General features: G+C 55.7%; 1 protein-coding gene across 4 annotated transcripts in view; it reads left to right on the top strand.

The window, feature by feature from the left end:
• Positions 1-27899, top strand: part of CLCN7 (chloride voltage-gated channel 7) — a 71411-nt gene that overhangs the window by 32864 nt on the left and 10648 nt on the right. For 3 of the 4 annotated variants that reach the window (XM_073362721.1, XM_073362720.1, XM_073362718.1), the window contains 15 exons: positions 499-563; positions 1249-1365; positions 1817-1871; positions 3450-3510; positions 5642-5780; positions 8474-8567; positions 11983-12152; positions 12635-12686; positions 13639-13766; positions 14211-14296; positions 15943-16075; positions 18057-18116; positions 19014-19190; positions 19565-19645; positions 19826-23177. In XM_073362721.1, the coding sequence (XP_073218822.1) occupies positions 499-563; positions 1249-1365; positions 1817-1871; positions 3450-3510; positions 5642-5780; positions 8474-8567; positions 11983-12152; positions 12635-12686; positions 13639-13766; positions 14211-14296; positions 15943-16075; positions 18057-18116; positions 19014-19190; positions 19565-19645; positions 19826-19912 (1505 nt within the window). In that variant the 3' untranslated portion in view covers positions 19913-23177. Of the gene's footprint in view, positions 1-498; positions 564-1248; positions 1366-1816; positions 1872-3449; positions 3511-5641; positions 5781-8473; positions 8568-11982; positions 12153-12634; positions 12687-13638; positions 13767-14210; positions 14297-15942; positions 16076-18056; positions 18117-19013; positions 19191-19564; positions 19646-19825; positions 23178-27899 lie in introns of those variants that run through there. The other variant, XM_073362719.1, reaches the window with a different exon arrangement.

The raw sequence follows: 27899 nt of genomic DNA, 5'->3' as shown, positions 1-27899 counted from the left end.
GGTCCCCAAAGGGCACCAGGCTTTGTCCCCACGGCAAAGCCTTCCTGCTGCCATGGAGGCAGGCGTCGGAATGCCTAGCGTTTCCATCTCTTAGCCGAAAGCGACCGTGTGTGATGCTCCCCCAAAGCCTCCTGGCTCCAAGTGCGGTGTTGGCATGACCGAGAGCTGCTAGCATAGACGTGCATCTGCAGCTGTGACCCTCCCCAAGGCTTGGCCAGCCATTGGCCTGCTTCTGGGGCTCAGGCTGGTGGGGGTGATCCCCTTGGCAAAGTGTCATCAACCACAGCCAGGTGCATCGGTTCCTAGTGCAGGGGTGAGGTCTCCAGCCCTGTGGGGCTGTGCCCCTTGTCTCTGCACACCCAAGGGGCAGGTTCTTTCCAGCCCACGTAACTGGGAGATCAAAACTCACCCTGACAGGCCCAGCCGCTCCCAGGCAGTGAGGCGGTAGCTACCCGAGCTGATCTATTACAATGGCCCCGTGGCCTTTTGTATCCCTAGGGGGAGTTCTCTTCAGCTTGGAAGAAGGTGCCTCCTTCTGGAATCAGTTCCTGACATGGCGAATCGTAAGTGTTAGCAGCCTGAGGCCAAGGATGTGCCACCGCCTTGGCTCATGCAGGGCCAAGTACGATTGGCCCCGCAGGTGCTGGGCACCGGCTTCTGAAAACTCAGCTGCCAGCTGGGGGTTCGACTGGGGTTTCACTCGGGCTGGGGAGGGGCAGGATGTCTTGTCGAGTGAGGGGCCTGCACTGGATAGAGACGCCCCTGTCAGAACGGGACTGTCGGGTGAATCTAGGCCTTGACTGGTGTAAGAGTCTGAGGCCAAGACAGAGGATGCTTACGGTTCCCCTCCCAGAGAAGCTGCCATTTAGCGCTTGGAGTCCTGCAGTGGCCTGTGCCCCAGAGGTGGCAAGAGGGAGATGGGACGTAAAGGGAACAGCGCAGAACCCTTGGAAGAGGCGCGAGGCACTTGTGTATGAGCACAGAGTGCAAGGTGCTGCATGATCCCCAAGGAAGATATGGCTTCTGCCTATGGAGCTCTTAGTGTAGCAGACATGCTGATTTGGGTACCAGGCACTGGTTGGGGTGTGAACTAAATCCTGCCCCTCCCTGATGTAAGAACACTTTGGGGAATGAGTGGGGCCGAGGTAGGCCCCTGGTGGATGGAGTGGGGTTTGAAGAGGTGTGACAGCAGGCAGCCGAGGCAGCAGGTTGTCTCATGCCATGATACTCTCTTGCTTCTCTCTGCAGTTCTTTGCCTCCATGATCTCTACATTCACGCTGAACTCCATCCTGAGCTTTTACCATGGGAACCCTTGGGACCTCTCCAGCCCGGGTCTCATCAACTTTGGAAGGTTCGACAGTGAGGTAAAATTGCTGGCCTTGCTGGCAGGTTTGTGCTGTCACTGGGCAGGCACACGCCCTGTACCGGGCGTTCTCTGCAGCCTTGCAAGTAGTGGCAGGACCTGAGGGCAGCAGATGGGGCCATTCACTCCCTTTATGCCCGTCCCCTGAATGTTTGACAGTATGAGGCACCTCAGGTGGGGGGTGTCATGCTGGGGTGGGAGCGCTCTGCAAAGGCCAGATGCACCCAGATCAAAACTTCCTGCCGAGCAGCCTCTTGGAAGTATTTGTCCAGCTGTTGCTGGGCTCTGGTTCTGCCAGCGCGGGTTCTGTGGGGCCTGGGAGCGAGGAGCCCTGCTGCAGCCACTGCTCTGGGCAGCTGCCAGCTGTAAAGGCTTTGAGCAGAGGCAGTGACTTGGCACCGAGCAAATCGCTGTGCCGAAAGGTCTCCAAACCCATTTCTCCTCGTTTACAGAAACTGGGATACACGTTCCAGGAAATTCCGATCTTCATCGTTATGGGAGTGGTTGGTAAGATCGGTCTGCTCGTTCAATTGAGTTAACACCTCTGAATAATCCCCTGTCCTGAAAAGCTGCCTTAGCCCACTTCCTCGGCTAAAAGCATAAAAACAGAGGGCCCTCGGGGAACCTTTTGCTGCTCGATGCTTTCACGGGCCACAGCTAGATTCTCTGGCCAATCTTGATCTTCTGTGGTGAAGGCAAAAACCCTTAACTTTGTTCTTCCCCCTTGCCGGGTAGGGTTGGGGTGTGGCAGAGCCTGTCAGAGTGACGTTGGTCCGAGGTATGGCCCCTTGAGAGGCTGGGGGAAGGAAACTGGTGTTCTAGGCAGAACTCCCTTCCCGCTATGAGTCTGTGGGTTGGGTGTTTGGAACGTGAACTGTGTGAGAATTATTTTCTGATACGTTGTTTCCGTACAGCCCACTCCTGCTGCGCCGGGCACAGCACACATCTAAAAATCTGTCTTTCAGCTGCAGCCTTGCCTGCCTCTGCCTCAGTGCTCTGTACAATCAGGTGGCTGCTAACAATCCACCACCGGATTTAACAAAATGACCAGAAGTGCAGGGAAATGCCAGGTCGGAGTCAGCGAGGAATTGCTACGGACTTTCCTCGTAGATAACATGTCAGAAGCTACCCTTTGGATCAGACTGGACCCCAGCCAGTATGCTGATGTCATCTGCTTCTTTCACTGCCCTGGGGTCTGAGTGGTGGTTGAATTTCCAACCTTTCCGCCCACTGCTTCCTGCCCAGAACAGAAACAGGAGTACTGTGGTCTTCAGTTGGCTGGCTGCCGTAAGGCGACAAACTCTCCTAATGCCGTGTTGTGTCTGAGCATTGAAACGTGCATTGGAACAATGAAAACTACTGATCCCACAGTAACCCTGATGCAGCCACATTGCACATCCCAGAATACACTGGAAAATGTGGCAGTTATAGTCTACGTGGGGCCTCTGACTAGCCTGATGCGCTGTAAAAATTCTCAGTCCTAATGTTGCATTAATGCATCGTGCCGATCTATGACCTACATGTTGTAGATATAAGATCGGGCTCGGGCGCTAATGTTTCCTTTAGTGAAGAAACAAGAAACGAAGGGGAAGGCCAGGTGTGTACATGGATCTTTCTCGATGATGTGCGCTCGCTCTCATCCTTCTATCCCCCCTCCAAAGCAGGAGAGTTACATTTTGACTCTTTCAATGGTGAAGCCTCCGTAAACTGGAGATTTGTGCCCATAGGGAACAATGGAAGCAGCTTGTGCAGTTTCTTCCACGACATTCGGCTTGCTCCGCTGTGTGGCTTGACACGGGGCATTCCAGCAGGAAATTGCTGCTTTTCCCTGGAAGCTGCTGCTGTCAAAGGCTTAAAAACGTTGTGCTATTGAGAATGTGTTGCTGACGAGGGCAGAAAAGTGTCCAAAGGCAAACTGAGTCGGGGAAATCTTTGTCGTGTGTTTTTGTTTTGTTTTTGCTTTTTTTTTTAAAGATGTGTTTAACTCTGTATATAGGAAAATCCTGAATGTGGCATAAAGGAATATTGGTTTCTTTCAAATCACTCAGGAGGTTTTCAGCTGCTTTCCCTCTTTCCTGCTTGCAGGTGGAATTCTTGGCGCGATATTCAATGCCTTGAATTACTGGTTAACCATGTTTCGAATCAGGTAAGAGCCCAAGAGGAGCTAAATAAAACGAAATCGCTCAGTATTCTCCCGGGTTGTGTTCAGATTGGGGGCCGATTAACTGAACCAAAGGGCGTTCCTTTTGTTCCTGAAGCCCTACTGCTTCAGATCTGGTAAGTGACGTATGGTGTTCGCAAGTGTTCACTCACAAAACTCAAGTGCTTAGAAGTGTGGAAGTGGAAAAAGGGATAAAGGGAATTTGAACACAGACATCTTAGTTTTCTTAGGAATAGAGCAAGAGTCAGGCTAAGTCTAACTCTAATTCCCGCTTCCTTGGCAGGTCTCTGCCAGATAAATAATTATGGCAAGCGTTTATCAGGTGGAGACCTGCCTAGGAAGGGGGAATCCCTGTCCATGTGCACTCTCCCCCTTGCAATTGCTCGAGAATAAACGGTCTCTGACTTGTTGCAAACAACCTAAGAGTGAAGACTGCGTTTTTCTTCCACAGAAGCAAGGAAGTGATCGTTAAGGATGCCGTCGCTTTATAGCACACTAGAATCGACAGCTATTATCACAAAGAAATCCATATTTCATCACAGCTGTAACTCTGACCCAAAGTAAATATCCATTCCATCATCTCCTAAAGCAGAGACCAGTCTGAGAAAGGAATCTTCTCTTACATGTGCCTATTCACAGTACTATAATCCACCTAAAATACATGAAAATGTTCCACGCTTTCCTATTGGACTGTGAATAACCACCGTTTCTTGAGACACGTTGGATTTCATTAGATGCTACTGACGACCTGCAAGTATATTAACTGATGATGCAAGTCCCATGTAACAGTAGCTTTTTGAAGAAACATTTAGATTCTGAAGACTGAGGATGGACTGAAAGACTTTAGAACAAATACATGGGTCAGAGTTCAGGTGATGGTGACAAAAGATGGGTTTCTTTCTTCTGATGCAAATGCTTATGTTGACAATGCGATTTTCTTAACCATCCATTTCTTTGCTGTTTATTACCTGGGTTATGCGCTATGTAAATGCATTGGGGGAACATTTTCAAAAGCTCAGGTCCCAGTGAGCTCCTAAATCACTGTCCCCATAGTCACTTTGCTTCAAAAATTAGTTAAAATGGCTAAGCTTTCTGTGTTGGAATACCTCCCTTCACCCTCTTGGGACCTGGTTTCTCATTTATCCACCAGAGCTCACCTTTCAGACAAATAACATCCCATGTCTGCTGGGAGGATATGGGGAGTGCTTTGTAGCTTTTGCAGATGGAACAGACGGGAGTTGAGGGATTCAGAGCAGACTGTACGTTCCGTGTTCGATGGTGCTGCGAATGTGTTTGTGGAACCAGAAGTCTGCAGGACCGTTAAAAGTATAAAGGGCGATTTCCATGCAGCTCCTCTTTCGTACAGCCCCAGTAACATTCAGACGGCCTTCCGCAGGGCGGGATAGCATCCAGGAGCAGAGCTGGGGAAGGGGATTGTTTCTGTGGACAATTTGGTGAGAGAGAAGAGAGCAACAAAAATGATCAAAGGTTTAGAAAACCTGAGCTATGAGGAAAGGTTAAAAATAGCAGGTGTGTTTAGTCTTGAGAAAAGACAACTGACGGGGGGCTGATAAATCTTCAGACATGTTAAGGGCTGTTATAAAGAGGATAGTGATCAATTGTTCTCTGGCCATCGAAGGTAGGACAAGAAGTAATGAGTTTAATCTGCAGCAAAGGAGATTCAGGTTAGGTGTTAGGTATCCTGAGAGTTAGTTACAACATTTTCCTTAAGTACTGGGATAGGTGACCAAGGGAAGTTGTGGAATCCCCGTCACTGGAGGTTGCTAAGAACAGGTTGGGCAAACACCTGTCGGGGATGGTCTTGGCTTACTGGGTCCTTCCTCCGTGCAGGGGGCTGGACCAGATGAGCTGTCAAGGTCCCTCCGAGCTCAACATGTCTATGATTTCCCCTTCATTTGAGCCTGTGAAATCCTGCTGCTTGTCTGGTTCCCGCCCCTGGGAGGAGGCAACCTGCACCAGCCATTCCCCTGCCCCCAAGCCACCAGCAGTGGTTGCAACCAGTCTGAAGAGCCAGCTGACCTGGGGGTGCTTCTGGGAAGCAGAGAACAGCCGGGAGGTTGCTCCCTGTTCACGTGGCTTGTGTCTGACTCTGCAGGTACATCCATCGCCCGTGCCTGCAGGTGATCGAGGCCATGCTGGTGGCGGCTGTGACGGCAGCTGTGGGTTTTGTGATGATCTACTGCTCTAGCGACTGCCAGCCCCTCCAAGCAGATTCCGTGACCTATCCCCTGCAGGTAGGAGACATGGCTGTGAACCCCCTATCCCCAGCACAGTGTCTGTTCCTGACTGCCCCCTACAGCTGGATCTGGTCACAGCACAACCAGGTGTTCAGGGATTTTCCAGGCATAATCTCTGCTGCCTTGCTTGGGAGCTGGTCTCAAAGGCGCCAGGCTAGGCCCAGGCAGGGGGGAGGTCTCTGTAGCTTTTCGATGAGCCAGGGGACTGCAAGCACTGAGGGAGGCAGGAACATCCCCTGAGATGGGCAGTGAATGAGGCAGGGCTCCATACGTGGCAGAGGAACCCTGCCTCGTTCAGGGCCTGAGCTTCCTGGGCTCCCATTATAGACAGTCTAGCAGTGCTGGGAAGGGTCACGCAGTGCACATTGAATGAGGTGAGGCTCTGCTGGGGGGTATGGTTCACGGAGTGCATGGCCAGTAAGCGGGGCCTGGCAGGGTCTGGCCAGAGACTTTCAGTTTAAGGGACTACAATAGAGAAGCGGGCATCCAAACTGTTGCTGGAACATGCAATCTGCAAACCAAGCTCTCAGTTGGGGAATGACAAAGGTAAGGTCACCTGTGCAGCCTGAACGCTGCCCCTTGTGCATCAGCATGCACAGAATAGCACAAGATGGCATGTGTGTATCTAAGATTGCAGAGAGAGCTGTATACTTGAGGGAATAGTGTGTGATCAGCTGATCAGACAAGACTTGGGTGGGGGGCTGAGCTAAAGGTCTATGCGAGCTCAGTGGCCTCAGGACAGGTTTCTAATAGAATCTAGCTGGGATTTGATGATCCAGCCTAGTGCACCAGCAGAAGTGAAGGCTTTGCAAATCACGTGAGCCTTCACTGCACCACCTTGGTAAAGGGGTCACTGTTGATTTAAAAATCACCAGTCTCTGATAACATATTGCCAACTACTGTTAAGGAACATCTAAAACTACTCGAACAACGAGGAGTCCGGTGGCACCTTAAAGATGAACAGATTTATTTGGGCATAAGCTTTTGTGGGTAAAAAAACCCACTTCTTCAGATGCATGGAGTGAAAATTACAGATGCAGGCGTAAATATACTGACACATGAAGAGAAGGGAGTTTCCTTACAAGTGGAGAACCAGCACTGACCAGGCCAATTCAGTCAGGGTGGATGTGGTCCACCCCCAGCTAAAACCTCTCCAGCACATCAACGATCTACAACCTATCCTGGAAAATGATCCCTCACTCTTCAACCTTGGGAGACAGGCCAGTCCTCGCTTACAGGCAGCCCCCCCAACCTGAAGCAAATACTCACCAGCAGCTACGTACCACACCACAGAAACACTAACCCAGGAACCTATCCTTGCAACAAACCACATTGCCTACTCTGTCCCCATATCTACTCTAGCGACATCACCAGAGGACCCAACCCCATCAGCCAGACCATCAGGCGCTCATTCACCTGCACATCTACTAATGTGATCTATGCCATCATGCGCCAGCAATGCCCCTCTGCCATGTACATTGGCCAAACCGGACAGTCTCTACGTAAAAGAATAAATGGACACAAATCAGACATCAGGAATGGTAACATACAAAAGTCAGTAGGAGAACACTTCAGTCTCCCTGGACATTCAATACAGATTTAAAAGTAGCCATCCTTCAATCAAAAAAACTTCAAAAACAGACTTCAAAGAGAAACTGCAGAGCTACAATTCATTTGCAAACTTAACACCCTTAATTTGGGCTTGAGTAGGGACTGGGAGTGGCTGGCTCACTACAAAAGCAGTTTTCCCTTTCTTGGTATTGACATCTCCTTATCAATTATTGGGAGTGGACCACATCCACCCTGACTGAATTGGCCTTGTCAGCGCTGGTTCTCCACTTGTAAGGTAACTCCCTTCTCTTCAGGTGTCAGTATATTTATGCCTGTATCTGTAATTTTCACTCCATGCATCTGAAGAAGTGGGGTTTTTTACCCACAAAAGCTTATGCCCAAATAAATCGGTTAGTCTTCAAAGTGCCACCGGACTCCTCGTTGTTTTTGTGGATACAGACTAACACGGCTACCCCCTGATACTTAAAACTACTAGTATGGCTAGAGATGGGAGAGAAATCTCACCACCCTTTCTGCTTTCACTGCTCCCCTTTATAGCCAGTAAGCGTACCCCATTTGTGACAGTCGTTCAGCTAGTAAAGGGGAAGAGTTAAAATAGTAATGTGTCAAATTCTCAACTAAACTAGCTAAATTTCAACTTGACCATGACCCTCTAAATTTCTGAGGTGGGTAACTCTGTACAGGTGAGAGGCTAGGCCTAGTGTGCTCACCGTTGCAACACGTAACTGATTTTGGAGTGTAAATATTTTCGAAAGGGATTTAGGCATTCTTAATTCCCAGGTGCCTAAATTCCTTTTGAAAATATGTGGGCTCCTAAATCAGTGAGGTGTTGCACCAATGCATGCAGCAATATCTAAATACCTTTAAAATGTCGGGCCTAAAAGTATAACTAGCTGAATGCAAATGTATCATGCTAGCGATGCCTGTGGCCTATGGCTCCATGAAACTGCACATCTGCTAGTGGGGTGTCTTTCACCAGGTGCCCAGGACCCACTTTCACTCCTGCCTTCTCGCTCTCTGCCAGCTACTGCGTCCCCATGTGCCACACGTCCCAGTGCAGCGATCGTTGCGTGGATTCTGCCAGATCTCACAAGCCAGCCTTTGTTTTTTCTCCCTAGCTGTTCTGTGCGGATGGAGAATATAATTCGATGGCCACCACCTTCTTCAACACGCCTGAGAAGAGTGTCGTCAGCCTCTTTCACAACCCTCCAGGTCGGTTCTGGCTCGGCTGGCGGAATGGGGAGGGGGCTCGGGTCTAACGGCAGGTCCGGGGCAGCAGACCCAGAATTAGGAAGCCAATCGCTTTGCTCGGTTTGTGGTCAGATGTTCTTGTGTTAGCCCAGCCCTGCAGCCCTACCGCACGCTCTGCCCTGCTGGGTGAGCTCTGTTCAGTAATGCTCATAGGCTTCAAGGTCACAAGGGACTATCGCAATCATCTAGTCTGATCTCCTGCACATCGCAGGCCACAGAACCTCACCCAGCCACTCCTGTAATAGACCCCTAACCTCTGGCTGAGTTACTGAAGGCCTCAAATCATGGTTTAAAGACTTCCAAGTTACAGAGAATTCACCATTGACCCAGAGCTCCTGTAAAAAGATCCTCCTCGCTGGTGAATATCAACCCTCCGCAGAGCCTGCTGGGTGGACAGGCTCTGGGGCTGTCCAGTGTGTAACACATTGGTGGAGGTGGTGTCACGTAGAAGCCCTAGGGTGTGGACCAGGACCCATTGTGCTGGGTGCTGTACAAACAGAACAAGGACAGCTTTAAGAGCAGGGGTAGCAGGAGCCCTTCATAGCATTTACAAGTGCCCTGCTGCTAGTCTGTGCGATGTCCTAAATCTTTCAGACTGACCTCATCAGGGGAACAGAGTCTTGCTTTGTTCGTACTCACTAATTCATAGAATGCAGGTGTTTGCGAGGCATCTGCCGTTCACTAGTGCGAAGTGGGTGATCTGCTCTTGAATACGCATTGAAACAAATTAGTCTCTAGCCAGAGGTGAATAGCTCAGGTCTGAGGAGGAGACCTGTATCAGAAGTCTTGTGCTTTTAGGTAGTTGGCTGATTTGAGGGTTTTAAAAGTCAAGATCTGGATTTGGATCTGCAAAGTGGTGTCAATATTTTATTGACGCTCCCACAAAAATTCCCCCTCCCTTAGCCTGTGATAAGCACCCTGTCCCCTGGGCACATGTGCTCAGACAGGCAGGATGAGAGCTGTGGTGTGTTAGCTTGTGTATAGATGGGACCTTGATGAGGAGGTTGCAGTGTCCCATGAGCACTCTTGTTAAATATCAGCCAAGCATTTTCCATTCACTGCCTTCAGTCTCTGTTCCATCCGTTCTCCTTTGTGTGCTCGCTCCAAAAGCTGGAGTCTGTGGAACGTTCTGGAAATGTTGTTGGCTGCTTCCTGTTTGCTAAGGTCTCTCTCTCCTGAATGACTTTCCCTTCTGGTCATGTTTTAAATGTGGATTTTACATTTTGGGTTGTCTAGAAACGAAATCGCATTTCACAGTGCCCCGGAGAGTCCTGGCTGGGTTTGCATCTCTCGGCTGACGTAATGGCTGGGTAACTTTAATTGAAAAGGCACCAGTTCCGCCTCTACCCCAGAAACAGTCTCCTGGAACAGCCGCTTGAATCTCATACCTGTTCTTTCACTGACAGCTGAAGCACAGAGATGGCTATCCCTTGAGTGCACTGAACTGGCAACTCCAGCACTGGTTGCACTCAGTGCTGATGACTTCCCTACGGACATAGGATAGGACCCAGAGGACTTGTGGTGCCCCAAACCTTTTCCTCTCCTGTCTCAAACCTTGGTTGACAGTTGCTGGGGAAATGCTCAAAAGGGGTGGGGAGAGGGTGCTCACCTACTTGACACTCTAAACAGCTGTTGGCTGAGGATGCAGATCCAGGGAGTGCTGGGCAGGGGGGACTTCAGGGCACTGCACAAGGGCCTCTCGACACAGGTGATGGCCAGTGAATCAGCTGCAGTATGGCGGGTGAGACTTCCCTTGCAGGTAGCAACGCACAAGCAGCAGGGGGCGTCCCTGGTGAATATAGAGCAGGAAGGTTTATTGCTCTGCCTGGCAACAATTATGCCACAGCACTGTAAGGAACACGATACGCCGGGTCAAATCCTCTTGGCTTCCGCAAAGGAAAACGGGGCCTCCCCAGTGGATTAGAATTCTGCGGCCTTCTCCAGAACTGGCTGTACTAAGTTATCTGGGTTGTCAGGTGTCTTTTTGATGAAGTACCTCGCAAGAGGCTGTTAAGAAAAATACGTCCTCCAAGGGGACGGTCAGAGTATCGTCCTGGGGTAGAAACTCAGAGAAGCAGAAAGCCGACGAAACGGTCAGTTTGAATTGTGGCCAAAGGCTAACGGGGAGCAGGAGGGGTGAAGTCCTGGAGTTCGATATGAAATTAACCACCTGGAAAGGGGGGTGAGCGGAGAGGGCGGTTCATAGAAAGGATGACTGTGAGATGCGTAGACGGGCCTGACCCTGCGAGGGGGAATGAACAGCTGGTGGGAAGAGGAATTGGAACTGCTCCTACAAATGTCTGAGTCTGAATTAACCCTGGAAGCTCACCGCAGACCTCTCTCATGGGAGCAGAAATCCAGTTTAGGAATGAGAACGACCCCCCTGAATGAGTGAGCCCCTTCCCCAACATAACCGGCCTGTGGGAAGGGGCAGCGAGCAGGGACAGCTGGGCACAGGAAGGGGCGATGAAGACTTCCATGCAGAGACTGACCCGACAAGCAGTGTTTAGTGAAGAGATGAATCAGGTCTGGGAAAGGCCTGCTGGCTAACGAATGGGACGGGGTAGGGGGAGCATTCATAGGTGCGCTCTGTTCAGAGCAAGGGGATTTGGTGCCATTGAAAGGCAACGGGTTTAAAATAGCTGCAAGGAAAGCAAAACTAACCCTGCGGCGCCCCTGGCCAGAGAACATCAGGGCCAAGAACAGAGCAGGGATTGGAAGGGCCTGGCCCTTGTGTGACCATGAGAACAGCTGCAGTTACGGGATTTTTTAAAGGTTTTAGGGCTGTGAACCCTCCTGCTCCAGGGCATGAGCTGGCTGCTGGGATGGGGGCAGGCTAGCCCAGGTTGGGGCTGCTTTCAGAGTACCTGCCTGCAGAGGGCTTGGCGATCGGAGCCAGCCAAGGGACGAGAGAGGGAAAGATCTCGTTCTTTGAGGGGAAATACCAATCTTTACTTGTGAGATGTCTCTACAGTGGCTAGGTAGGTCCATCCCGCTGCCATGACCATTAATGGAGGGGGATTGGAGCAGAGTGGTGAGGAGCTTTGCTGCACCCGGGGAGTGGGGGGAGGGTTGTAGCATCGGTTCTGCCCTTTCTCAGCCCCCTCAGGGATGCTGTTCTCTAGGGTGTGCGATGACGGACAGATGCGCCTTGCTCTTCTGGTCTGACGGGCTGGTGTGTGTTTGGAGGAGCCCACCCTCTCGGAGCCACATCGTGGCAGTAATGGGGGGCTGCTAACAAGCTGGAATGTGCTATTTAATGTTGCAGCTTGACCGGGCTGGTGCCAGCAGCTGGTCTAGAACAGCGTGAATCTCTGAGGTGTAGAAGGGCTGAAACCAACCACCTGGGCCTCTCCTCTCTCCCCCCCCACCCCAGGTTCTTACAATCCCATGACCCTCGGGATGTTCACCCTGATGTATTTCTTTCTGGCCTGTTGGACCTATGGGCTCACCGTGTCGGCAGGTGTCTTCATCCCTTCCCTGCTGATCGGAGCTGCCTGGGGACGACTCTTCGGCATATCGTTGGTCTACTTGACCAGTGGAGCGGTGAGTTACCCCCCGGGCAGGGTGGGAGCACTGACAGCGAAGCCACGTTTTGCTTGCAGATTTATGAGCGCTCCATGTCTGAAGGTCAGCTGAGGAGCTGTGTGGGAGGAGGTCGTGCTGGAGTTTTAGCTGGGTTAGTGGGTGAAGGGAGAAAGACAAGCTTAGATACTGCAAAATCCCAGCTAGAAAGGGAGTAGATCTTGCTTGCTGCCCTTCGCCGCCTCATCCAGCAGCAGCAGCTCTGGAGGAAGTGCAGTAGACCCGAGTGGCTAAGGCTCCCTGCAGAGCATCCCTGGGGCAGTGCTTGCTGGAGCTTGGTGAGGCTGTTGTCAAGGGGCCTTGGATGCTCCAGCAGATGGGTGGCTGCTGCTTTTGTTGTCTGGCCTGTGGCTGGCACGTAGGGTGGCTGCCTCTGAGGGGGTACAAGTTGGATGACTCTGTCCCGCCCCATGTAACTCCCTGTCCCTGTCTCTCCTGTTCAGATCTGGGCCGACCCAGGGAAGTACGCGCTGATGGGGGCCGCAGCGCAGCTGGGTGAGTTTGGCTCGCCATTAGAAAAGTGCCCGGTCGGAGGCGTTGGTTGTGTTCCCTGGAGACTGGGCTGTGTCTGGATGTGTCTCTGCTGGGAACGTCTGGTGGAAAACGCAGCCTCTCTGTGCTTGGAGTGCTGCCGGTCAGCTTCAGGCAGCGTATTGGCAGCTGCCTGCGGTGGGGGAAAGCCTTTTATTTAACATGCACCTGCGTCAGGGGTTCCGCTTGTCCTGGGAATCGGAGACTGAAGTGCAGACGCTGGGAGGGGGGTGCTCCCCCTTAGCCTGGGTCTGTGGAGGAAGGGGCTGTTAATGGAGAGCAGGTCTCCCAGGAGTGGCCTGGGCCTGTCTTGTTAAAGGCAGCTGGTGGCATGGCACAACACACCTGGTTACGCACGTCAGACTTTGCAGCGCAGGCTTGTCTGTTCGCTGCCTGACCGTGTCCGATGTGGAACCACAGAGCTCCCTTGGGGCCCCTCGCAGCCCCTGGGTGGCTCCCCGCAGAGCAGCACCAGATGTGGGCGCTGCACCTTGCTGCTGCTAATATTAACTCCTGGCATGGATGAGCCCCTGGTCCAGCAGTGACTCGGAAAGCAGAACTCTCCACGCCAGCACTGAAGAGCAAACATGGCGTCATCCTGACCTGTGGTTAGCTAGGCAGGGTACAGCCTACAGGAGCCAGCTAGCGCCCTGCTCTCCTGCTAGGCTCTGTGCCTCTGTTCCCTACCCGCACTCAACGCAGGCCCTGCCCCACCCCATACGCCCTTCGTGGAGCCGTCTCTCCAGGCCAAACCCCAAGGCAGGGTCGTCCCCAGAGTTCAGGTACATGCAGCAGCCATGGGGATCAGCTAATGTCCCAGCGCCAGGGCTCAGAGCCTTTGCTGGAGCCTCCTCTTGCTCTCCCTCCTGGGTCCTGCCCTCTCCCTGCGCCGACAACATGTACACCTCTCCCTCAGGTGGGATAGTGAGAATGACCCTGAGCCTGACCGTCATCATGATGGAAGCAACGGGCAATGTCACCTACGGATTCCCCATCATGTTGGTGCTGATGACGGCTAAGATCGTGGGCGACTACTTCGTGGAGGTGAGCAGCCTGGGCTGTTCCCATTCCGAATGAGGGCCAGCAGGCAAGGCAGTGGCTGCAGGAGCCAGGACCTGCTCTCTGTTTTGGGGCTGGATGCGAGCATGGGGCTGGCAGAGCCTCGGGAGCCTGCTGACTGGGCATGGCTTGGCACCGCCCCCTAGTGATGTAGCCCAGCTGGGCTTGCCTGGGGAAACCACTTGATTAGTAGGGATGTTGGGGTCTTTGCCAAACTCCATTAGCCTGAATGGAGCAGAGTTAACACCTCCTTAATGGGCTGTGGCTGGGGTTAGTGACCCGTCAGCTGAGCACTGAGGAGTTTTGGCAGGGCGGCGTGTGGAAAGCCCAGGGACAAGGCCAGGCTCGAGCAATTTGAAGGGAGCCTGTGGCCTGTGTCCATGCTGTGCCTGCCTGTGGCTGATTGCTTTGCCTCTCCTCCTGCTGCAGGGTCTGTATGACATGCACATCCAGCTGCAGAGCGTTCCTTTCCTGCACTGGGAGGCTCCAGTGACGTCTCACTCCCTCACGGCCAGGTAAACAAGCTGCCGCTCTGCGGGGCGGCTAGGCCCCTGGCTGCCTTCCTTGGAGCCCTAGTGGGTGCATTGGACAGAACAGCCCTTGGCACCACAGCGAGTGGGGCTGCGGTCCGGTAGGGGACAGCAAGTGGAACTTTGTGCCCTGGGCTGCAGAGCTCCCAAGACTGGCTGGTAACAGAGCAAACTGCCCAGGAGGCATCCACCAGTTCGAATTCCCAGTGCTGCTGGCTCTGAGAGCTTTGAACATGTCTGCCAACGGGTCTGGTGGGTCTGTCCTGCCCCGCCCCACGTCAGCACGGTGGCACCAGGACAAACCTGAACTCTTTTTACCACTTTTTGGGCAGTTTGATTAGAAAGGGAAGGGGACAGGGTGGTAAGGGGTCCTGGGGATTGGGTCCAATACAGGGCCCCCCACTGCTGGACCCAGGGCCACAGAGACAGAGCTCTGGACGGTCTGATGGTGTCTGGGTGTCAGCCCATTCTTAGTAGCGGAGTGACTGCTTCACAACCCACCAGTGCAGGGGATTGTATTCCCCGCCAAGGGGGTCTGCCTTCCCCAGCACCCAGCTCGGACGGGCTGCAGGCATAAGAGCAGTGTGGGGGCAGGGCCGCTAGCAGGCTGCCGGGCTGTCTGCATGGTACTCGCTGTGCGGGATCTGGGAGGTTCCTGTGGGTAGAAAGGTGCCGGGGCTGAGCAGACTCCCCAGAGGGAGAGCCCGTGCAGCGCTCTCTGGAGCAGGATGGAGCTAGGTTCTCAGTCACTGCCGCCCATCGGTTGCCCAGGCTGTTCCACAAGGGCCCCTGGGGCTGCGTCCGCTCACAGGGTAGTTCCTGGTCCTACAGGTTGAGGCTGCCCTCTAGTGGCAGGCGAAGGAAAGTAGCCATCTGGAGCTGCTCTCGTCCAGAGGCAAACCCATAGAGAGGGGTTTGTGCACGGAGCCTGCCAGGCCCTGGGGAGGGCAGATCACAGGAAGGGCAGCTGTGCCACGCGCGGACCCCTCCGGCCGCTCTCCCGTTTGTCCATTACGCTATCGAATGTAGTGTTTATTTTGCGGCTGTTCATGGCTGTGCTCAGATTGGCTGTGACCTTGGGGGTTTATTCCCTTCTTCTGCAGTGTGGGGCATGGGGCACTGGGTGGGATCTGGGCGGGTCTCCTCAACCCAATTCTCTGCCTTGGCGGGGGTCTTGGCACTGGTGGCACCTCAGCCCCTCCTGTTCTCTGCCTGTGCACACAACAGCTTAGTCTTGGGTCTAGCTCGGGTGTCCGGGCTCAGCACAGGGGTAGCTGCACCTGGCCCGAGCTGTGCAGGAGAGCAGACTAGATCCCCATCTGGCCTTAAACTCTGGGACACTCTGGAAGGCTGCTGCTAAGTGGCTCTCCTAGGCCGTAGAGTGGGGAGAACATGGGGAACACTAAAGAAGCTGCAGACCCAAAGACACAACCTGGCCCGCCTAGCAAGTTAAATAAGGTCCACGTGATAATGCAGGGACCAGGGCCCTGCCTGGGGTAGGATGGGGGGGTCGACTTTTGGCTGGTGTGTTGGGCACTGCCCTCTGTCTGGGCCAGGCAGCACACTCCTCTGCACCGGTGAGGAAGAGGCCAGTCCCAGCCCGCCGTCACCTGGCGCTCTGTCCCCTGCAGGGAGGTGATGAGCGCGCCCGTGACCTGCCTCAGGAGGATTGAGAAGGTGGGGACGGTCGTGGACATCCTCAGCGACGTGTCGTCCAACCACAACGGCTTTCCCGTGGTGGAGAGCAGCCCGGACCCCACGCAGGTAGGGCAGACCACTGGCCAGCTGCCAGTCTTGCCCCAGGACCACGGGCAGCTGAAGTAACACCCACGATGGGGGTGGGGGTTGGGCCACTCTGCAGCGCTTGGGGTTCAGCCCGAACTGCTGAATCGGGCCAGCGTGGTGCCCCAGCCAGTCAGAGACCTGGCAGCTGCAGAGGCATCTCTCTGACCCTTGTGGGTGCTAGGGGGCCTTCACCAAGCCTGTCCCACATGCACACGGCCCAGCCCCCCTGGTGCCCTAGGAGCCCTGGGTTCATGGGCACTGGCTGCTCCTGGGATGGTTCTCTGCACCCACGTGGTGCTCTCAGGCTGGTGGCTTCCCTGCCCTGCAGCTCCCAGCATTGCTGCTGCCACCAGTGAAGCCACCCCAGCGTGAGCAGCGATGGGGAGAGGCTGCTCCATTCCCTGGGGCTGCAGGACCTTGCTGAGCTGGCTGGGGGACGGTCCCGCCATAGAATCATAGAATATCAGGGTTGGAAGGGACCTCAGGAGGTCATCTAGTCCAACCCCCTGCTCAAAAGCAGGACCCATACCCAATTAAATCATCCCAGCCAGGGCTTTGTCAAGCCTGACCTTAAAAACGTCTAAGGAAGGAGATTCCCCATCTCTAGCTAGGAATCCCCAGTGCTTCCTGCACTGATAGGCCTCGTTGCCGGCTGGCAGCCAGGAGCCGAGGGGGTGGTATGGGGGTGACCCAACGTGCCAGCACTCTTCAGAGGTGCCGTGGCCAGGCATGTGTGTCTGGGATGGGCAGACACCAGGAGAACGACCCGCTCCCCAGCTAGCCCCTGTCCCGTTGCCAAAGCCTTGCTGATGCACGGCCCTGCATGCTAGCATCTTGCACCAGCTGGTACTGGGGAGCAAACCCTGACTCTGCGTCAGAAACCAGCGTTCCCCACCTCCCCCCTTGCCCTTTCCTGGGGCACCCAGACAGGGTCGTCCCTACCAATGATGGTGCCCTACGCAGCCTGAGCACCGGCTCCTCCCCCCGCCGCAGCAGGTCTGGGTTGTGTTCAAGGCCTGTAGGGCCACGGAGGCAAGAGCTGTGGGGTGCCGCTTTGGGGGGCCACACAGGTCCAGAGCAGCCCGGGGGATTAGCGGGGGGCCTGGCGCCGGTAGCAGGAAGCGGAACAGCCTGGCCCCAGCCCGCTCCCCCTGCCCCAACTGTGTCGTTCGGGGGAGAGGGTTAGGGGCAAGGGGTGGGACGCAGTTGGGAGCCAGCGGAGTGGAGCGGGCTGGGGCTAGGGCGCTCTGCTTCCCGCCACCGCCAGTGAGTGCAGGGGTAGGCCTGACCCTTGCTGCCCGTGCCAGGCCCCCCCACTAATCTCCTGGGCTGCGTCCGTCACTGGGGGAGGGGGCTTGGGGGAAGGGGTGGAGGTGGGAAGAGGCGAGGCAGGGGCGGAGGGAGTTATCCCGGGCCCCGCACCTCACTAGGAATGCACAGGGGAGCCAGCTGGGGAATGGGGCTGTCCACCGGTGCTGCTGCATATGGAGCACGCAGCTGCTTAGGGCACCATGAAGTTTGGGGCAATTTGGTGCCCCAAACTTCATGGTGCCCTATGCAGCTGCTTATTCTGCATATGCCTAAGGACGGCCCTGCGCCCAGACGCTCTTTGTGCAGCCCCTGGGGACAGCAAACAGAGTCCTCCTCCCCGCTCGTGCTGAATTGCTGCCTCTCACTGTCCCCGGGGCTGGACCCTGCGTGGTGTGTGCAGGCCTCACGCACTGCAGGCCTCAGGCTCACTCACATGCCGTAGTGCAGGGCGTGGTCCTCGCTGACCGCCTCTGAGCCTGCACCTGCCTCTCACCCGACAGCCCGCCCTGGGGCTCTCGGCTCTGCATCCCTGGAGGCCTGCCTGCTTGTCACCACGGGGCAGTGAGCAGCCAGGGCCTGTCTCCGGCCCGTCGGGCTGATCGCTGAGCTCTCCTTGGCCCCTGCTCACGCCCGGCGCTCTCTCTTACAGGTGGCGGGACTGCGAGGCCTGATCCTGCGCTCCCAGCTGATTGTTCTCCTGAAGCACAAGGTAAATGACTCCGTGGGATTGGGAGCCTTTCTCCCCCCAGGGGACTTGCTGTGACTGGGCCTGGATGAGCACTGTCTGATGTTACGCCTCTGGCCCTCTAGTGGGGTGCGTCCGGCCCAGCCCCTCTCCTGGCCTCTGCCTGGGGCTAGCTCAGGGAGGTGGCATCAGCCTGGTTCAGTGAACCAGGAACCAGACTCCCCTTCCCCGTGGTATGGCAGGGGCTCAACTGTCCTGGCTGCCCAGGTACCCAGTGATGCCCACTGCTTCCCTTGGCAGCTCCTGGCTCCTCTCCCCTGCCGCTGGCAAGCAGAGCAGGCTGGAGCAAGGTGGGTCGCCAGCTCTCTGCTGGGAGGCCGCTGTTCCTAGAGGTGATGAAGGGTCCCCCCGTCTCGCTGCCCAAGGATGAGCCGGGCACGTCGGTGCCGCATGCTGGACCCACTGTCTGCTTCTGAGCACCAGTCTGCACAGGGGAGACCATCCTCTGGCCAAACGTACTGGGAGCCTGGAGATCGGGGCTCTGCCAGCCCTGGGACAAGTCCCTTGGCCCACTGTCTCCCTCGCCGGGGCTGTCTGCCATGCCTCAAGGCAGAAAGCTGAGTGAAGTGGGCTGGCCCTATGGGATGTTCCGGGGTGATGGACGTTTCTCTGTTTGCTCCGTTACGTTCTCGCCCCGTCAAGTGGCAGCTGTCCAGTTTTACCCGACTGCCTGGATCTGCGCAGGGCTGGGATTCCTGCTGCCCATGGACAGTTGCTGGCTGCTGCTAGTGGGGAGGTGGGTCTGCAGGAGCAGGGTGGGAGGCAGCTGATCTGCCAGGTCAAGACTCCCAGCAGCTGAGCAGGGCTCTCCTGGCTGGGGTGGAGCCACAGCACCTGTACCAAGGGTCTCCCCTCTCCTAGGTCTTTGTGGAAAGAGCCAACTCAAACCTGGTTCAGAGGCGGCTGAAGCTGAAGGATTTCCGGGACGCCTACCCCCGCTTTCCCCCCATCCAGTCCATTCACGTCTCCCAGGACGAGCGCGAGTGCATGATGGACCTGAGCGAGTTCATGAACCCGTCACCCTACACGGTGCCCCAGGTATGCCTTGCTGCGGGCAGGGCAGGGCGTGGCGCTGCCGATCCAGCTTTGGGAGTGAGCCAGCGGGAGGAGGGGAGGCAGAGCAGCCAGGGATCTCCTCCCACCACTTGGGGGCCAAGTCGGGCCCACTCCAAATGGGAAGAAAACACCCCTCCCCTGGGGTGAGTGGGGAGCTGCGTGGGGCTCAGTGCAGAGGGGCTCCGTGCCCCGCGAAAGTGGGGGAAGAGAGCCTGTTACAAAGGGGCTGCTCAGCCCCCTAGGCCCTCCCTGCCAGGGCAGTGCTCCCCGCTTGGCCCTGTAACGGGCAGCTCGCTCTGCACGCAGCAGGCAGCCTCCGGGGCTCTCTGACCTCCTGGCCTCGCTCTGGATTGCAGGAGGCGTCTCTGCCAAGGGTCTTCAAGCTGTTCCGGGCGCTGGGCCTGCGGCACTTGGTGGTGGTGGATAATCACAATGAGGTGAGTGGCCAGCGGCTCCAGGGCCATGTAACACCCTGGTGGGTTCCCCTGGTTCAGTATGGGGCACCAGGCTATGGCAGAGCCCTGTCACCGCAGGGCCAGCATCTCTGTCCGCCAGACATGCGCCCTGGGGTGATCTCTGTGGGGCGCCCATCGATCCCTCTGCCTTCCTCCCTGCAGGTGGTCGGGCTGGTGACCAGGAAGGATCTGGCAAGATACCGACTAGGAAAGGAAGGGCTGGAGGAGCTGTCCCTGGCGCAGACATGATGCCCCTGGGGTGGTTGCTTTGCTGTGGTGAGCCCCGTTCCCCTGGAGGCGTCGGCAGGGAGCTGGTCCCCGCAGGCTGCCGCGCCACCCGGTGCGTTCAGCACCAACGCCCAGCCCCGATTGTGCGTCTTGTCTGTTGCCGTGTTCCCGTTTTACTGGCTGCCTGTCCCTTATGTCGGCTGGGCGTCACTGCAGTCTACTGTCCTGTCACCCGAGGGAGCAGTTGCTGGGCAGATTCCTGGTTTCTCCCATCTGCGCGCTGGGCCCTTGGAACAGCTTTGAGGCTAGAGAGTGCTGGGGTGGGGAAGCTGAGCCCAGTGCCTGGCAGGAGCGCGAGCGTGCTACGAAACTGGGCAGCAGACGTCCCACTGCTAATCCCCGGCTGGTGCATTCCAAGCCAGAGCCGCCTCTGCACCCCATGCCGCCTCCTGGAATATGTGCTCTGGACTTCAGGAACCAGAACCGTGTGGATCTGACCCAGTCTGCAGCCACCATTGACCAATGTCCATCCCGTCTGGGCCTCCTCTGCACCAAACCCTTTACCCGGGACACAGGCATGGGAGCTGGCAGGGCCTGGTCCAGTATCTTCTAGCAGGGAACTTGCCAAGCAAAGGCCCCCTGGATCCGCTGGGCCAGTGTCTGGGGACCAGTGTCTTAACGCTACCCACAGCTGAGGTGGCGTTTAACCCTGCATGCGAAGGGAGCAACGTACCCCAATTCCACAGCCCCAGCCTTGCAGCTCGGCGGGTCTCCGATGACATGGACACACACAGACAACCAAGTAAATGGGCTGCCAGGGACTGGGTGCAGCTGGCTTGCCGCTCGCTGTTGCTGGGCCAGTCTCTGCCACGGGTTGCAGCCAGGCCCCGCTTTGGCAGTGACATGCCTGGGCCTGTCTGAGACCCTGGGCCAGCCCGGGGGCACGGACCATCCTGGCACTCCCTGTGCTGTGCATCTCTGACATGGCGCAGCCTCCCCTCCCCTCCCCTCCGCCACGCCGCCTTGTTTCTCCCAGGCAGGGTTCACCCTGGGCCCCTCCTGGGGAGGCCAATTGGCCTGGGGCCAGGGCTTGTTTGGATGCAGGCGTTTGGTGAAGGAGTCTCCCGGGGCGTGTGTGCCAAGTGGGCGTTGGCACTGCAGTTCTGTAGGAAGGTACCCGGTGTTGAGTGCTGCCCAGCTGTGGGGCCGGGCAGGGTTGGACCCCATGCTGGGGAGGGGAGGTTGCTCTCCGTAGAGCGCAGTGGTTATCAAAGGCCTTTGTGGCCTCCAGCCACATCACTGCTGGACCCTCTCCCTCCAGTGCCAGGCACACCACGCCCGGGGCAGCAGGATAGTTTGCAGGCAGCCAGTTCCAAGAGTCCATGGGACTGCTAATGGGAAGTGCCCTCAGGGCACCGTCTTGGCCCATTCCTGGAGAGCAGCCGTCTCAGCAGAGCAGGGCTGCCCCCTCGGTCCAGTCTGCGCTGCCTTCCCCGGTCGCTGGGCGTCCTGTTCCTGGCTTCCTTTAGGCGGAGGGGATGAAAGGAAGAGGGATCTGCCTTATGAGTATTAGTGGGATGAAGTGATGCCATGTGGGATGCTGAAGTGGAGCATTTACAAACGATCCCCTGCTCCAGGAGAGGGGTTCGCCCCGCTCAGGCAGCCTCTGTCCCTAGCTCTTGTCCGTTCTGCCCGCTCTCCTGGGCTCCACTCAGTGATGACAGCACAGGATGGGTGCCCGAGGTGCAGCTCATGCTCCTGGCGAGAGGGTGGTGGGGCCGAAATGCACGGAGATCGTAAGAAATAAAATCACTGGAACCAAACTGCTGCTGCCAGATCTGCTTTTCCGTCTGCGCCCCGTCCCGGCCGCACCGCTCTTGGGCAGCCCAGTGAGATCCAGCCGGGGCAGGCCGGGGCAGGGAGCAGTGTCTGGTTCCGGGGGGGTAGACTCTGGAAGGAAGAAGCGGCTCTGCACGACTGGGGCTTAGAGTGAAGTCATCCGCACCTCTGCCTCCGCAGAGCTCAGCCCCTGCCCAGCAAGGATGCCTTGTGGCTGAGGGGAAAGGCCGGGCCAGTGCGTGCGGAGCCGGGGCTGGCAAATCGGCACACCTGAGCTTGCCGCATGGCAGTCCCAGCCTCGTGCAAAGCCTTTACAAATCAGGGTGTGAAAGTCTGTCCTCAAATCACGGCCACTCTCAGTGTGAAGCCATAAGTGAAAGATGCTGCTGGCGCTAGTTCCCAGAGGGGACAGGGAACGTGACAGCTGAAAGCTCTGGGGCAGCTCATGCTGCCCTGAGACCCAGCTGCAGGTGGTGAGGAGACAATGGGACAGCCAGATGCCATCCTTGCCAGCTTGGAGGTGGCAGGGGCTGCCTGCTGCACCTGAAGGTCAGCCATTGCTCTAGCCCGCGGGTTCCTGGAGCAGCCTTGGGAGAGGAGGTTTTGGGACTCTGGTCAATGCAAGCCTTGTTGCTGCATCCCCTTCCACGGGCCCTGCTCCCCTGCAGGCACAGTCCCAGGCCTAGGACTTCACCCGCTGCTAGAAATGAGCTAGTGACCAGCCACTTGGAGCCATTGTAAAGCTGGGCTCCCCGGCAGAAGGCCGCGCCTCCCTGGTAATGTACAGACTGTTCATCTGTCAGCATGTCATACTGGAGTCTGAAATACCAGCCCCACTGTGCTTCCCCATGTCCCAGTTATTCTGGGCTGGAGCGGTTTGTTCATGAGTAGCTTGCAGGTTGCAGCTAAGGGCTAGGTCATCACCAGGTGCGTGGGTGTGGGGCTAGAGATTTTACACACCCGTGTCTAGCAAAGGGCTAAGATCAACCTCCCCAGAGCCCTTGGAAACAAGTTAGGATCTTTCCAACCAAGAGAATTCACCCCCTCCAGGTCAAGTGGATTCCAGCATCTCCTCGGAGAGCTGCTCTAAACACCCAGGGCTCGAGCCTGCTTGCGTTGTAGATGCAGACCTCGCACAATCAGCTAGTGCATATAAATGTACCTGCTCGGGCAAGCATGTTCTTGTACCTCGGGGGCAGGATGGGGTTCTGAAGGGGGGCATGCAGGGCAATGGATGCCCTCCCTCTGGGACTCAAACAATGCACTCAGAGCAGGCCGGAATCTCTGCCTCTCCTCTCACCTCATCGGGCCTTGGTAACTGAATTTGTAAAAGGAGCAGTTGCAAACCCCAAGTGTCTATTTTGGAAGCCTTGAGATTTTCTATGGGGAGATGATCCATGGGAGATATTTTTGAGCTGAAATAAAAGCTGTTTATACTTTTATCCCAGCATTGACTCCTTTCTCTTGCCTTACGGCATTGGTTGGGGCGAAAGGCCAAGGCCATGCGGCTTAGGCAGCATTCACCAGTGTGTTCAGGGACTTGTCCAGACAGTCAGGCAAGGTGAGAGGGGCGCTCAGGTGGAGGGTGAGGGCAGAGAGGCAGCTTTGGAGTTCTGCTCCCAGACCGGTGGGGCTGAGGTGAAAGCGTGTCTGCTGGGAGCCTGTTTGTCCCGAGCCCCCCTGCCCCAGCTAAGGCAGCCGGTGATGGTCCATCTCTGGGAAGGAAGAGGGAGGATCCAGTGGAGAACGGTCCAGAAGGGTGCACATGGGCCAGCGTCTGGCTGGTGAGCATCATGCTGCCCCTTGGGTCCCATCAACCTCCAGGACTCGTCAATGGGGCGCTGGGGCTGTTACTGCCACGTGCACTGTGGAGTTGGACATGCAGAGCTGTTCATAGAATCATAGAATATCAGGGTTGGAAGGGACCCCAGAAGGTCATCTAGTCCAACCCCCTGCTCAAAGCAGGACCAGTTCCCAGTTAAATCATCCCAGCCAGGGCTTTGTCAAGCCTGACCTTAAAAACCTCTAAGGAAGGAGATTCTACCACCTCCCTAGGTAACGCATTCCAGTGTTTCACCACCCTCTTAGTGAAAAAGTTTTTCCTAATATCCAATCTAAACCTCCCCCACTGCAACTTGAGATGCAGTCTACTGTGTTGGGGCCTGGCTGGCAGTGGGAGTGTGCTGGGTAGAGCAAGCCCCCCGCCCCAGTGATACCCCTCAAGGAAACCAGTGGGGCAATGCCAGGGGCTGTGGCCAACCTGCAGGGTCCTTGCTTTGTGCCAAGCACAGCATCACCCCCTGGTGGTCAGGAAGGACAGTGCCCTGTCCACGCTGCCCATTTAACCACTGGAGAAACAAACCCGGACTGTACAACTGGAACTGATGGGAAACAATGTCCCATCCTTCCCGCTTGCCTCCCTGGTGATTAGAGAGGCATCCTACAAGGGGGCAAATTTCAGCCCCCCCTGGCTCGGCACTGCCCTTTGTGCCTTGCACACAGCATAGTTAGGGGGCTGGTGACCTGGTTGGGGTCGTCAGTAGTGCTAGCTTAGCCTAGTCTGCCCTGTGGGATGCTGTCATAATAAACATGAGGATAGATTTATTCTCCCTGAACGCTGCGAAACTGGCTGCCCCCATGTGGGCCCCTATTGTCTCTCTCCTTTGCTTCTCTCCCTTCCTCACCTTTTTCTCCCTTCCCTAGCTTTCCCTACCTTGGCATTTCCTGTCCAGCTGCCTTCACGCTGCGGCCTTCAATCACTGCCTGGAAAGGATAACAGGATCTGCAATGCGATAATTAAGGCCAACATGTACATTTTCACAATCTCTCTTTACTAGCAACACCCCAGTGACATTAAGGGGGCAGGCCCTCACTCTGACCAGTAAGTGCAGGCGGGCCGACAGCGCTGCATTGGCTGCACTTGGGCCACGGAAGAGTTCATTACAACCACGAGGGCTAGAAACTGACTTTTAATAAAACTCCAACTCGGCAGAATGTGCGTTGGCCTGCGGCCCCTAGGTACAGCAGTGGGGCTGGATCGGGCCTGGCGCCCGGCTCTCCAACTCCCTGGCTATGGCACTTTTGTTCTCTGATGTTTTCAGGTGCAGAAGTCCCAGCTGGTGTTTTGTCACCTAAAATTGTAATGGCTGGTGTATGTGCCACTAGGGGCAGCACTAATCGCTCACCCCCCCTCAGTCTACGCCCACTTCGAATGCCTTAGAAAGAACAGGAGGACTTGTGGCACCTTGGAGACTAACAAATTTATTTGAGCATAAGCTTTCGTGAGCTACAGCCCACTTGCCTTGTTTCCTTTTCGAATGCTGTTCTGAAATTGCTGAAGATTGCACTATTCCCATTTAATGACCGTCTCGGCTCTACAAGGACGCGATCCCTCAGTGCCCGCAAAGATAACAGCCACATGGTGCTTTTGCTCTTGAAAGGAATATGTGAAAACACTCCCTCTTTGATACTTTTTGGTGCTGGAGCTGAACCTTTGCAATCTCTAGTGGCAGCCCCTAAGAACAGACTGGGAGTACTTCACACCTCAGTAATCATAAGCCAGGTAAACGTAATCCAGTGAAACATTACAGCTCTCGGGGGGGTTTCACCCATGGAAATGGTAAGGAGCGCAGACTGGCATGCTGTGAATGCTGGCACACGGGCTGGAGCAGGTCCCGCCATCCTCCTCCCCAGCACCGCACAGTGGGGTCAGAGATCCAGTACCGTTGACTCCAGTACCTGCAAGGGCGACACTGGCTCCAGCTGTTTCCGCACCAGCGGCGTACCGGGCAGCAAGGGACCTCCTCTGCCTTTCTGTCCTGCCCTCTCCCTTGGCCCAGGGTATTGCCAGGGCTGTGTTGTTTGTAGCCCCATGGGCTGGGCGGCCTGCTGAATCGATGGGTCTGTCAGTGCCACGTCCTGGGGTTTCCCTTCCACACTCGGTGAAAATGAGGCGGGTACTGGACTTGGGGCCCTCCCTGGTACCGGGAACCTCTTCAGTCCCCACATGGCTGGTGCCCCCAATATTGCCATGGCAGCAGGCACCACTCTGCCCTTTGGCACCGGTTGTCACATCAGTACTGATGCTGACGTCGGGGTTACTACTCCTGGCCCCAGGAATGACGGAGCTACACTCAGTGCAGGGGGCACCAGCCCCTCGTCACCCTGGGGTGGAGTCAGACTAGCTGCGTGAACCCTCAGAGCTCGCCCCACCGCTGCCCCCTGAAGCCTGGGACTCCTCAGTGTCCAAATCAGGGTCTGTCTTCTCCCACTCTCCATTACCTGAGCAAGGGCCGTTCATGGAGTGATGTGGGTGTGACGGGTTGGATCACAGAAACCCCCTTGGGAACTGCCAACTGATGGTTTTATATAGACTGCAATGTCACAGTGGGTACCAGGACTGGCACTCATCTCGCGGTCAGAATGGGGGCCCCTTGGCCCAGGGCCTACTGGCCACCAATGCCCTTTCCATACCAGTGGCCTTCATGGAAACTGTGGGCCACTCCGCTGTCATGGAACTCCCACTGAAAACTGAGAGCGCTGGCCAGGTCTGTGGTGGTCATTGATCCATCACAGGTCCAGGTACCGGTGAACCTTTCTCCCGAGGAGCCTCCAGCGCTGTCCCGCCTCGGCCTGTCACCCCAGCTCCAGCACAGTTAACTGTCTCATCCTCGTCCCCAGACAATTCCATGGTGCCAGGCTCTTTCTCCCCATCAGTACCAGAGGATTTCAAGGCGTACCAGGACCTGTGGTGGCATGGGGTTGCTTCCCTAGTATCCAAGTGGAGTTCCTGCAGGAGAATACTCACAAGTTAGTGGACGTCCTTCAACCATCTGCCCCTGGGCCAGTCACCCTCCCTCCTAATGATGCACTCCTTGAGCATGCGAATGCCCACTGGAGCACATCAGCTTCAGTACCGCCTGCAGCTAAGCATGTGCAGAAGTGCTACCTCATTCCCACACATGGATTTGAGGGTTTTTTCCCCATTCAGCCACAAATTCCTTGGTAGCAACCATGGTGAATGATAGAGCCCGCTAGGGCAGGTTGCTCCCAACCTCATTCTCATTGCCCTGGTGTGGCCGAGGCAGTGCTGGTTCCCCGACCTTTTTGCATTGCCAGTTCAGGCTCCCATCCTGCTTCCTCTCCATCTCAATCTACTCACCCAGAATCACAGCTGCACCTTGCACCCCGTGGGGTGTGGCTGCTGCATGGCTGGCTGAGGAGGAAGAGCGTTATGCAGTGGCTATTCAGCAAGTTCTGCTTAACGGTAAAAAGCCCTCTACCAGAATGGCCTATTCAGAAAAACAGGAATGGTTTGCCACGTAGCCATTGGCCCATGAAATTCAGCTGCTGCTGGCTTCCATCCAGGACATCCTGGAGGACTTGCTTCACCTTCAGCGATCAGGAGGTGCGCTTCGTTCACAGAAAATGCACCTGGCAGCGATACTGGCATTTCATCTACCCATTCAGGGAAGATCAGTCTTCTCCAATCCCATGGTACCAAGATTCTTAAAAGGGCTTCTTCATCTACATCCCCTGTGGGACCATAACACGGTCCTAGCAGTGCTGATGGGACCTCCGTTCGCATCCCTAGCATCTTGTCCCTTTCCGCTTCCCTGGTAGCACTCACATCTGCAAGGAGACTGTGAGAGTTGCAGGCTGTGATGGCAGAATCTCCTTATACATAATTCTCCAAAGACAAGATGACTTAACAGCCACATCCAAAACTTTTGTCAAAAGTGGCCTCTGTTTCATTTGAACCAGGCTGTATATTTACCTGTGTTCTTTCCTGAGCCGTATTCATCTCCAGAGGAGCAGCATCTCCATACATGCCATGTCTAGCCTTCTGTCAGGACAGGACTAACCAGTTTCATGCTTCCCCTCACCTGCTTGTGTCATATGCAGAGCATATGAAGGGTCACACGAGTCCTTCACAGATGAGCTCTAGATGGATAACATCCTGTATCAAGAATGCATGTGAAATAGCTTCCGCTACGCCCCCTCAGTGGTTGGAACTCATTCGACAGGAGTGCAAGTGACATCAGAAGCGTTCCTCGGTGACGTCTCAGTTTTGGACACTTGCTGCATCTACTCGAAGAAGAAATGGTTATGTACTGTAACTGTGGTTCTTCGAGACGTGATGCACATGTGCGTTCCGCAACCCACCCTC

Source organism: Lepidochelys kempii, chromosome 10 (assembly GCF_965140265.1).
Source record: "Lepidochelys kempii isolate rLepKem1 chromosome 10, rLepKem1.hap2, whole genome shotgun sequence".
NCBI lineage: Eukaryota > Metazoa > Chordata > Testudines > Cheloniidae > Lepidochelys > Lepidochelys kempii.
The sequence above is the reverse complement of the archived record's forward strand: the minus strand, read 5'-3'. Positions and strand labels throughout refer to the sequence as shown.